The 12,206-nt window shown below is 45.7% G+C and overlaps 1 protein-coding gene across 1 annotated transcript in view; it reads right to left on the bottom strand.

Moving 5' to 3' along the window:
* Positions 1–5,551, bottom strand: part of MAP1B (microtubule associated protein 1B) — a 70,407-nt gene extending 64,856 nt beyond the window's left edge. The window contains exon 1 of the mRNA XM_086770188.1: positions 5,249–5,551. Coding sequence (XP_086626314.1) covers positions 5,249–5,426 — 178 coding nt within the window. The 5' untranslated portion in view covers positions 5,427–5,551. The remainder of the gene's footprint in view (positions 1–5,248) is intronic.
* Positions 5,552–12,206: the final 6,655 nt, after the last annotated feature.

Here is a 12,206-nt window from a genome sequence, read left to right on the forward strand (position 1 = left end):
GACAACATGAAGAAGCTCAACATGAGCCAGCAATGTGCCTTTGCGGCCCAGAAGGCCAACCACATCCTGGGCTGCATCAAGAGAAGCGTGGCCAGCAGGTCAAGGGAGGTGATTCTCCCTCTCTACTCTGCCCTGGTGAGATCCCACCTGGAGTACTGTGTCCAGTTCTGGAGCCCCCAACATAAGAAGGACATGGACCAGCTGGAGAAGGTCCAGAGGAGGGCCACAATGATGAGAGGGCTGGAGCACCTTTTCTATGAAGACAGGCTGAGAGAGTTGGGGCTGTTCAGTCTGGAGAAGAGGAGGCTCCGGGAAGACCTTATAGAGGTCTTCCAGTACCTCAAGTGGGCCTTCAAGAAAGATGGAGAGAGGCTGTTCAGTAGGGCCTGTTGTGATAGGATGAGGGGTAATGGTTTTAAAATAGAGGGAGGTAGATTTAGATTGGATATTAGGAAAAAATGTTTTACAATGCAGGTTGTAGAACACTGGAACAGGCTGCCCAGAGAGGTGGTGGATGCCCCATCCCTGGAAACATTCAAGGCCAGGTTGAACGTGGCTCTGAGCAACCTGATCTAGTTGGGGATGTCCTTGTTCCTTGCAGGGGGGTTGGACTAGATGACCTTTGAAGGTCCCTTCCAACCCTAACCATTCTATGATTCTATGAAAATCTGCCTTTTCAAAGGGTGACCATCCTTAAAGGTCCCAGCTTCAGGACTGCTGGTCCCACATGCCAGTAGCCACATTACAAGAAGTTACTGCTGTCCCAGAATTGACTTTAAAATAGCAACACACTGATTTATGAAACAGAATCACTGAGATGACACTTTAGTTACATTGCAGGACCATTGTACTTGTCCCTCTGAGAGAAAAAAAAAAAAAAAGAGCATCACCTAGCATATTGCAAATTAATATTTAAATACAAAGTATTAAATTGCTGACTTCTTCATTCAAAAGCTTTGAAGCGTCCTATATTTTAAATTAAAATTTAAGTGATATTTTATTTATGAAGTATCAAAATTCTAGTTTTGATATTTAAAAATGCTATACTTGATCTTTTTCCTTTTAAAAACTAAACAGCACATCTTTATTCCCTACTGGTTTTTCCCCTCAGCTACTTAGATAATGAGATACTTGACACATATATGATAAAAAAATACATTATTTGGTAATGTATTTTTAAGGGTTGAAATTTGACCAGGAAAAAAAAATTGCAACAAAAAGACAAGTTTATAGTTTCCTTCCACAAGATTTTGAGACTAAACACAAAAAAAAAAAAAAAAACAACAAACCACAAAAAGCAGAACACACTTAACTTTTTTCTGTAATTGTGTTCTTTTGAAATTGTTCTGAAAAACCTTCTGGTTTTGAAAAATAATGAGCAGGCAGTTGCAGTACAGGTAAGTCCAGGCACCACTGCAATTTTGAACACCAACATTACAGTTTGGGTTTTTTGTTTTTTTTTTTTTTCCTGAAAGGAATATCATTAGACTTACACAAATTAACTGGCAAATGCAGAAGGGACTGCAGATAAGGAAGTGTCTGGTGGCCCCTCCCCACATGCCTGACGTGGCCTTTGCATGAAATTGTTGAGTTAAATTGCTTTGAGGTTTGGGAAGGAGATGCCTGAAGAGCAACCCCTCACTGCGAGACTAGCACTAACACTCCTGCTGGTAACTCTGTCAGGGTTTCAGGCTGTGAACGTTACTGTCAACGCTACCTCCCATGCTATATTATCTCTCAAGGCAGCAGAAATGTCAGGACTCATGTTAGCAGAAGCCATGTTGTAGGGCTGAAGGATGAGGAGGAGAAAGAAGGGAGAAGAGCAGAGAAACCAGATCTACAGTGCTGGTCTCCCATTGCAGCTCTTGGGTAGGTTCTCCGTGCAAATAGGAATATCTGCATTTCTAGAGCCTGAAGCCTCTTCAGTGAGAATTCTCCTAGGGCTTCTCCTCATCAGCATCCCAGTCTAGGTAGGAGCATGCTTACTACCGGCGTATGCTACCAGCTAATAAGTAGCGTCATTTGAAATTCTAAATAAATTTGGAAATACAGTATTGCCTGTGTGTTTCATAACCACTCAAGAGAAAAATAACGGAGCTATAACCAGCCACCTCCACTTCCTGACTGATGCATCATTGTTCAGAGGCATAAGCAGTGAGTCTCTTCTGTAAGTCTCCTTATTTTCATTTCTCAAAAATCTCTAGGCCATATGGTGCATTTTTGGGGCGTAGTTTTGGCAGACCAATACAGCTCAGCAGGCTTTAATGTTTTCCAGGTGTTGGAATATTTGAAGGCAAGAAAGTAAAGATTATGTAATACTATGCATGCACAGTGCATATGAAAACTATGATTAGTAAACAGACATGATCATGAAGCTGAAGGACGTTGAATGAATGAGTGCTGAAATTCAAGAAGCTAGAAGATAAACAGCTTGCTGGCCTCTGACAGCAAGCTTGTGTGGGGAGACTACAAAGCTTTCTGGAGACAGGTTAAGCAACATGGACCATGATTCAGCAATGCTGCTAATGATAGGGCCTGTCCACCATCCCTAGCTGCTTTGTCATTAATCCAAATTTGCTGTAGGAATAAGATTCCGATTAGGCGTAGCCAAGATTGTTGAGCCAGGCAATGTCCAAAACACAGGACTCAACACAAAATAAATAGTAAAAAAAAAGCCTAGACATCCCATGCACACAGTGTTCCTACAAACTGAAGCTGGGATCTGGATAGAATATCCCAAATCTGCAGCTGCATGATTCAGCAGTCGGGATGCTAAAATTATGCATGTACATTATAAAGTAGCCTAACGTCTTATAAACAGTATATAAGCAAATCAGGTTTGGGTAGAACAGAGGTAAATCTGGAACTAAAAATCCAAGGTCAATCCAATGATGTAGATCATTAACAGCATGGACATAACTACTGGAAGCATGGCTGAGCTGGAGCTATTTCTTTCCGCAGTCTTAGGAGTGCGATGCCACCAGATACAGGACTACCCAGACAGCAGGCAGGGCACACCCAATAGCACCTGCCAAATCAATGGAAAAATCTTGAAGCTTTCTCTTCACTCCCCTCTTCTGGATGGTGGGTTGAAAGATTGCCCCCTTAACAAAGTCACATCCCAAATGTAATTACTGAAAATGCATCTCACCACACCATTCCCTCTTCATGATATATTAAGAGATGACTCTGCATTCCACCAGGTTGCGTAGCATCACGCCACTGATGTGTTATCAGCAGATGTTTTCGTTGACACGTTGCTCTGCAGTTTGGCGCATGAATCCACAGTTTTTCAGTGATGGTACTCAGGAGATGTACCAGAGAAGACAGTGAGGCAGAGTTATCAAGAACCCAAAATGCATTTAAGGCTCTGTTGAGAATAACAGTTGAAAGAAGCGAGTTTTTCCAGACTACCGCACACTTTCCAAAGAGAAGGAGATTAGTCGAGCCCATATTTGCCTCATGCAGTTAAAGCTTCAGACTGCCAATGTACCCATCCAGAACAATACACCTCAAAATTTGGTCGAGGTTTTTTCCTAGCAGGCAAAATCTCAATCAAATCATCTGACACCAGAAGCAGTGAGGCAATTTCTAATCCAAAATGATGAATAAAAAAGGACGAAGCGTTCCCTCTGAACATCTAAAACTGTAAGTGGGTGTTACGCTTAGTGGCAGGAGGTAGCAGCAACAGAGCTATGCAGCAGCAACTGTACAATAGAAGCTTCAAGAAGAGCATTTCTTCAGAGGAAGGATGACATCAGCTGTCTTGATGGCAGAAGTTTTTTCCATTTGCTCTATAATTTTTAATAATTTAATTAAAATGCAGCCAATTCACCTCTGACAAAATTGAAAATTAGATAGAACCAGGAAAGTGCAATGCTGAAGAGGCTCTGCATGACAAAGCATCTGCCTCAGTAGTTCTCCCTAGGAGACAATGGTAGCAATAAAGATGAACAGGTCATAGTGAAGCTGGTTAGCTGTGATGAGGTAGCCCTTTACCAAGAAGGGTCACGAAAAAAAGATCAAAATAAACAGCCAACTACAGCAACAATGCTTGAGAAAGCAACAATAGAGACAAATGAAGTCCTCGCTGGATGCTGAACCACACCTACATGACAAGGCTGCTACCAGTTCTCCGTTCCAGGGTCTCTTCCTCCCCGCTAACAATGGCAGGTTTCTGAAATCTCTGCTTTCTCCAGCCCAGAACAAAAATACATGTTACAAAATGAGGTATCAATTGAGTTTAACAAACTATAGGATCCAGCAGTAATTTTCTTTGTGCTTCACACCACTATTACTGCAACAGGGCTTCTTTTTGCCCCTCTCTGCACATACATTGTATCAATCTATTGTATGAAATAACATCGAGAACTTATAAAACTGACATTTCACTCGCAATACCTTCCCGTACGGCCGTCTGAAGAAAAGGACAAATAAACAGCAAAGTCAAAGCCGCCCCTAGCCGGACAGTAATGAGACTGGGCACTCGGGTGTTAAGCCTTGTTACCCATGTATTTCAATAAAGAAGAGCTATATATGTGCATTTAAAGCTCGGGTCCTGAAAAATCCTCCAGCCAAGAGAAAAGTCCCACCGCCCAAAGTTAGACACAAAGGCGCGGCTACGCTCCCGGCTCGGGCAAGCCTTTGCTGGCTCGGAGGAGGAAAACGCCCCGTATCCCGCCGGGTTAGTCTGGCGGCGGGGGACGGGGGTTTGCGAGGAGCAGCCGCCCCGCAGCCGCAGCCCCGTCTTCATCCCCATCCCCCGGTGCGTTTGCCGCCGCCGCCGCCGCCGCCCTTTGTCCGCCCCGGGCTGGCAGCGGGACCGCAGTGCGGACTGCGCCACGCCCACCCGCCAGGCGCTCCGGGCAGGCGGCGGCAGCGGCCCCCGCGGGCGCGGGGCTCCCCACCTGGCCCCGGCCCCTCCGCCCCGACAATGGCGGGCAGGGGGGCTGGCGACCCGGGCTGGCTGGGCAGGCGACCAGCAGCGGGGCCCAGCCCGCAGCCGTTGCTCCGCAGCGTCCGCACCCCACCGGCCGAGGAGCGGGCGGGGAGGGGAGGGGGGCGCTGCGGCGGGATTCGCGTGAAATAAAGAACCGCAGACCGCGGCGTGGCGGTTTGCCCCGCGTGGGGTGGGCGTGGGGGGTGGGGGGGGGGGTGAGCTCCGGCCGCGCCCCAGGGGTAGGAAGGCGCCGGCGGGGTGGGGGTGCCGCGGCGCTGCCTGCGGCGTCCCCGTTCCCCGCCGCCTCACCTCGCTCGATGTTGGCGATGGCCCGGCGCAGGTGCTCCTCGGTCACCAGCTCGCCGATGACCACCAGCAGGTAAAACTTGCTGTCCAGGAAGCGGTGGGAGAGGCTGGGCGAGGGGGAGATGGGGTTGGGGATGCTGCAGGAGGGCTCCGAGTCCGCTTCCACCACCACGGTGGCCATCGCCGCCGCCCCGCTCCGCCCCGCGGCTCGGGGGCGCTGAGGGGAGAAGGGCCGCTTCGGCAGGGGCTCCGCAGGCGGCAGAGAGGGAGTGAGGGCGGGCGGGGAGGCGGCGGCGCTTTTATACGGAGACGGAGCAGGGCAGGGACCTGGCGAGAAGGAGGAGGAGGAGGAAGGGGGAAGGGGGGGAGCCGGCGCATCCCCGCGCCGCCGCCGCGTTTCCAGCATCCACAGCTGATGTCATCTGCGGCAAATCCTCCCCGCGGCGGCCCCCGGAAGCAGGAAGGACGCGGGGGGCGAACAACGCCCCGAGGGGAGGCCGAGGGCTGCGCCCCAGGCCCGGCTCCCGGCCCGGGCCCGCGGCCTTCGGTCAGCCCGTGCTCCCCGTGCCCCTCCGGCGTGTCACCCGGCCGGGCCGGCCGGCCCCGGGGTGTGGCTCTGTTGCCGAGGGCTCCCCGATGTCCCCCAAGGCCGGGGTCCCAGGCGCGAAGCGCGGCGGTGAGGAGCTGCAGGTGATTCCCTGGCAGGCCCGGGGAGCTCGCCTGGGAAAACCGGCACCGGGGCCCCAGCTGCACCCCCGGCGCCGGCGGATGAAAAAGCGGTGCCGCTGTCCGAGGCCAAGGGTCCCATCTCCTGCATCTCACCCTAGCACTGCAGCAAAATTTGAGTCACGTTTCCCTGCCCGCCTGCAACCAGCAATTCAAATATTCTTGCTGCTTTTTTTTTTTCATTTGAAAGCAGCTCGCTCAATAAGATAGTTCAAACATAGCCTTTCTGCACATGTTCAAGGCCCAGGGATATATGACTTATCTGGTTTTGGACAAGCTGCTGAACCCCGTACTCTTGAGGCCTTTTATGTTCAAAGGGCTTTGGGTAACTAATTTAGACCAGGCTCAAGCAACTCCAGGGGGCAATGGTATCGGAAGACATCTACAATTACAAAAACAAAGGTTTCACTCCTCTCCACATAGAACTTAGACATCTGCTCCTCTGTGCTCTCCAAGACCCACTCAAGAGATAAATTAAATCGCCTCCTAAAAGTGTTTTATCCTCTCCTAAAATGGGATAGAGCAGTCAGATAAATCAGCCTCTCCAAGAAGTTCCTCTCTCTGTACTGACAGAAGCAAGGCACTGGTTTACACTGAGCCTCTTGTTTATGTGGCTAAAGTGATGTGAGAGAAATCTCACTTGACCTAGGAAAGGATATAAACTTTTATAGCCTGGTTTTTAAGATAACCTCTGGTCCCTGACTGAGAATACACTTCCTCTGTGTGCAGCTCCTCCCAGTACTGACTGCTCAAATTCCCTGCTTGCTGCTCAGAAACAGAGTGCTTGCCTGGATGAACCGACGCATTGGTCCTGTTTTCTTAGAACGTACTTTGTTGCAGGGTACGCTGTACCCATTCTAATTAACATGCATTTCAGGTTGTCACTGCTAAGTTACTTGTCTTACTTGCCTAGAGGCACCCACAAAGATTGAAACACCGTTGTTGTAGGTGCTGGTCCACAATGTTATATCTGCCTGTAGCACCTTGTGGTTTTAATATTAATAGTTCTTCTGCATAAATACAGCATTGAGAGCCTTGGCTAATATGGTGTGATGCGTTTGGATGTTGCATCCAAAGTAGACTGTTTTTCTGACCTGCCGTTAGTCTGAAGGTTATAGAGTGTGAACAAGCATTTTTATAGCCATGTCAGGCGGCTGAGATGACACAGTGGTAAAGAGCAGCGGTGCTCATTCTTCACTAGAGCTGACACTGCCAATAGACAAATGCAATCGTGTAGATGCTGAAGAACTAGCAGCACTTACTCTGAGGTCAGCGAGGTATTCATTGGTACAGTGTTGCTCTTTGGGTACCCTCATTCTTCTTAGCCCAGCTGTGACATTGGTGTTTCCTTACTCATTATGGCCATTTCCATGGGGTAGTATAGATGCCTATCTGGAAATAATGTCCACTCCACTGTGTCCATGTCCTATTATGACCCCCACCTAATAATCTATTGTGATTATAGATACCCTCAAGACTTGCAACATGGTGCCCACTGGAGAAAACCAACAAGAGCAGCCGGTCACTGGAGCATGGAAGGGGTTTGCCAAGGGAACTTGCTAGCTGGCTGCAGAATAGAGTGGTAGTGGTTCCCGAACATAAAGGTAAAACAGTCACTTGCCTCACAGGCATAGCAAGTTCAGTGCATTACTCTGAGAAATGCACACCCATACACAAAATGCATTACAAGTGCTTTTTAGCACTTTCTTATTTTAAGAAAAAATGAAAACAGGCATACATGGAAAAATGCGTGTGAATTTGAAAAGAAAGAGGTGAAAAGAATGTATTATATCACAGAAGAAAAGGCTTATGTACAGGTAGGTAATACAGATATGTTTGAAACAGCCTGTCAGAGGTAGTCCTTTATTTTATATTGTGCTGTAAAATAATATGCAGCTAGAACATGGTATGATAAATGATGAACTCTTAAAGTCAGACTGTCTTGTGATGGGAGATGTGTCACGCATTAAAACCCTGAGGACAAGAGGCTGCCTTTGTAAGAAAATGATCTTACACTAGGCTCTTCAAGGGATGCAGACCTCTGCCCTCATCTATTCGCAAGCATATGCCGCTTCATCTGAGATGGAAGTTAGACAAGAGAAGGTGCTTTGACCTCCTGGATATGTCTCTGAGGAAGCTGCAGGTTCCCAGCTCTGTGGTCCATATTCACGCTGTGACTTGTCCTGTCAGTATCTCACTTGGGTAGTTTTGTTTGTCATCATCTTTCCCTAGCTGGCAACCCATTTATATTCTGCAATATGGAGCATATCAAGAGATCCTCTGCCGGGTGAAATGTGGCGATGTGCTGTATAAAGCTGACTCAGTGTCATGTGACCCTCCCTGTCTGAAAGCCATACCAGCTTCCAAGCTGCAGCTAAATCGCTTAGATATGCCACCTCAGTAGGAGAAACTGCAAAACTCATGTGGACTATGAAAAAAGTCTTGCTGTTTTAAAGGGACAATGATTGACAGCTGCAGCTGTCTGGCTTTTGTTTGCTTTGGTTTGGTTTTGTGCCTTTAGTATATTCAATTCCAAATTGGTGTCCCCTAATTGAATATAGTCAAACATTACATACAGAGCTGTATTTTTCTTGCAGATCTGGTATTTTTTAAAGTAAACAAGCACTTGAAGTGTGAAACTAGAACACGCTTCTTGGTGGTGTGTGCCATTTGTGACCTACTAATATTCAGGTTTCATTCAAGTCCTATCTTTAAGTTTTAAAAGAGGTTTCAGTGATGCACAAGGCCTTAGACTGGCCCTTTGAGGCCAAATATCACCCCTAGCAGAAAAGAAATACATATCTGCATGCATTGCTTCAGACCAATTTGAGAACCTTACTAAAAGTGAAGTGGTTCAGAAGGCTGTCTTCACTGAGAGAAATGTCAGTTTGAGGACTGCACAATGTGTCATGAAGCAGGTTCCTAAAGCGGGTTGGTTTTCATAAGGTGAGGCAGTAAGGCATAACATACTTTGGAGATGAAGCTTTGCCAGCCTACACCAGAGGTGACAGAATCACAGAATAGCTGAGGTTGGAAGGGAGCTCTGGAGGTCATCTTGTCCAATCCCCTTGCTCAAGCAGAGCAAGCTATAGTGGTTTGCTCAGGGCTGTGTTCAGTTGGGTTTGAGTATCTCCACAGATGGAGACACCACCACCTCTCTAGGCAACCTGTGCCAGTGCTCCATCACTCTCACAGTGAAAAAGTGTTTCCTGATGTGTGATGAAGTCAAGAATATGCCACAAATATTATAGTAAATGATACCCATAGCATTTTGTACCTTACCTGATGCCTTCTCAACGTGACCTACTGTCACTCTCAACACTCTCACTCCCCTATGTGTGACCCCACGCCCCTCATTTCCTGCATTCAGCAGCTCCACCATCCCCATGTGGTCCAGCCTTTACCTCCCAGAGTCTCCTCTGTGCATTGCTCCTTTAGGGAAACCTGGCAGAGCATGCAGCAGCAGCATAGGCATAGAGGGACAGTCAGTACATCTCCCTGACCCCAGCAGAGCAGAAGTGTCATCCTGCAGCCACTGGCCATGGTGTGATTAGTCAGGAACTCTGCATGTCCCTGCAAGAACCTGGCCGTGTGGTTCATAAAGACAATTCCTCTTACCTTCCTCCATTTTTTTAGGCAGGGAGGCATCCTCATCTCTAACATCCTCAAGCTGGCACTGCTGGAGGAGCTTCTCCTCCACAGTGATACCACAAAGGCCAGGGGCACCAGAGAGAGCTGTCCCTGAGTGAGCAGCCAGGGACCACGACTCTGGGAGAGACTCTTTAACAGGGGAAATGCTTACTTTGCTTTTTAAGATGGTAAGCTTTATATTTAACTACATGTAAAATAAAAATTACTTGTCTGACATTCATTTCAAGTATTTAAATTAAATTATTTCAATCTTAATGATTGCTTTTTAAGCATCAAAAGAAAGAAAGTTTTTATTTGCTTGTGGCAAAATACCCATTTCAGTTGGTATTTCAGCTGTTTCCCACTCCTCCCACTTTCCCCATAGAAAAGGGAGAGTTAAATATTAATATAAAAAGTGAGGAAAGCAACACTGTTTCTTTTAAAAATAACATTTTCTCTCACTTTCAACTTTCTCTCTTGAAGTGAGAGGAAAATAGCACCAAGTAACATTTTACTTTAGTTCCCAATGGAAAAAGTCTGGTTTTTTTTTTTTCTATCAGAGTAATTTCCCATTTCTTGTTCAGTGGAAAAATAAGTCAGAAGTTAAAAAAAAAAGGAAAATTACTTCATTTAACTGCAGTGAGAATGAAATGAAAAAAAAAAAAGGGTTTTCCTCTTGACTATTAAAAAAAAAGACAAATTAGAAATTAATGGTTTTGAATAATTTTATCCTGAAATTTGCTATGAAAAAAATAGAGAAAATAGAGCAGTTTTAAGTAATTAGATGCTGTTTACTAATTAGAATGGTACTTAAAATTCAGCAATAATTGGTAATAGAGACATTGAAAGCAATGATACCTGTTGTACCACAAAGCTGGATATATAATTAAACAGCAGCAAAAACAATGGTAAGGCGATGTGAATGTGTACACGACAATAGAAACAGCATATTGCTACTGAATGGAGACTAGGAAGCAAGAAATCCAGGCAAGCATTATTTCATAGAGTGCACTGACAGGATCCTGAACACGGGAAACTGGGAACTGTTGGATCTGCCTATTGCAGAGGTCCAGCAGATCACGGTCTTGCACTGGGAACATCAAGGCCACAGCAATTTCATGTATTTCATAGCTGCAACCAAGCTAGTGCATCATTTCACACCCTTGCCTAGGACTGTTTGTGCATGCAAACTACATTCTTGCAAGGGTCTTGATGGGGCCTTTCATTCCAGTTCTCTTTCAGCAGCTCTGGATTTCACTAGATACGTGCAGTACAATGAAATACAGCCTATTCCTATAAAAATAATTTGTGACTCTGACAGTGCCTAAACAGGTTTTAGTCATTTTACTGATATATGCTCCAGCCACAATAATCCAGTTCTTCAACGATTTCAGCTATAACAAAACCTGATACTTTTTGCATACAACTTGATACTTTTACAGAATAAACAGTAGGAACAGTTAACTTCATTTTACGTGTCTCTCAAAACAAATTCCAGAGTTGTTCTTTCAGACCACCTACAAGACTGACCATCTGCTTCCTTTCCACCTTCTTGCTTTTTCTATCGTGGCTTATTAGCAACATTACTATTGTACAATTTTGCAGCATCATTTTGTCTTTTTTTTTTTTTTTGACTTCACTTTGGTTTCTGTCTACTATTTATCTCTCTACACCATGCACTCCAATAGGCTAATACAAAGTAAAGATAATTTAAGCATGTTTTTCCTCTGATCTTTTATTTCCTTCTGCTTTATCTGTTCTTTAGTTTAACAAGTCATTCCTAGTCATCAGTATATTGTAGTAGGTTGGGATGTGCTGGCTAAGGGTCAGAATTTAGCATGCCCTGAGTGGAGGGCGTGCAGCAGGAGTGCTCAGAGAGGGAAGCAAGCTGAGCATTTTGCCAAAGGGCCTCTGTTTTGGGGATGGGCAGAGAACACCACCACTGTGCGTTCTGATACACAAGGGGTCACCATCAGTGCTTGCCTTGCGCCCATGGGAGTGTCTACACATCCTGCCACAGCGGTGCCTGTGGAGCTGGGACCATGCCAACGTCCACACATTCTGCCTAAGAATTGTCCTGATTTTTGTCAGGTATCCTGCTTGCCAGATGTTGCATGATAACTTCCTTGGGTAATGCTAGAGTGCTTTTGTCATAGTTCTGAAATACTGAAAAATGTTGTCCTTCTTCATTACTTGCAAAGGCAGTAGAGCAACAACGTTAGAGCTGTTGCTGAAAAGTATGACTTCCAATGCAAAACTATACATCTGTGACCAAGCCAATTTCAAAATGCAGAAAAAGAGTATTATTTTTAATGTTCTTTTCAAAATATTCTGTTCATTTTTACCCAAGATAGCTTGAACTTCTTTGGTTGTGGGTTTTTTCCCCAACTTCTGTTTATGCTGGTTCCAACAACTTTTTGAATTCCAAATTTAAAATGTCATGGTTTAGTCTTCAAAGCTCAAGAAAGGCAAGATTTGTAGTAGCCAGATCTGATGTATTTTACTGCAGTCACCCTGCATATGCACTTTTGAGATAGCAGATATTATATTGTCATTATGTGGCACAATAATATGTATTTGTATATATCATGTACATGATATATGT

Source organism: Chlamydotis macqueenii, chromosome Z (assembly GCF_036417535.1).
Source record: "Chlamydotis macqueenii isolate bChlMac1 chromosome Z, bChlMac1.mat, whole genome shotgun sequence".
NCBI classification, from domain to species: Eukaryota; Metazoa; Chordata; class Aves; order Otidiformes; family Otididae; genus Chlamydotis; species Chlamydotis macqueenii.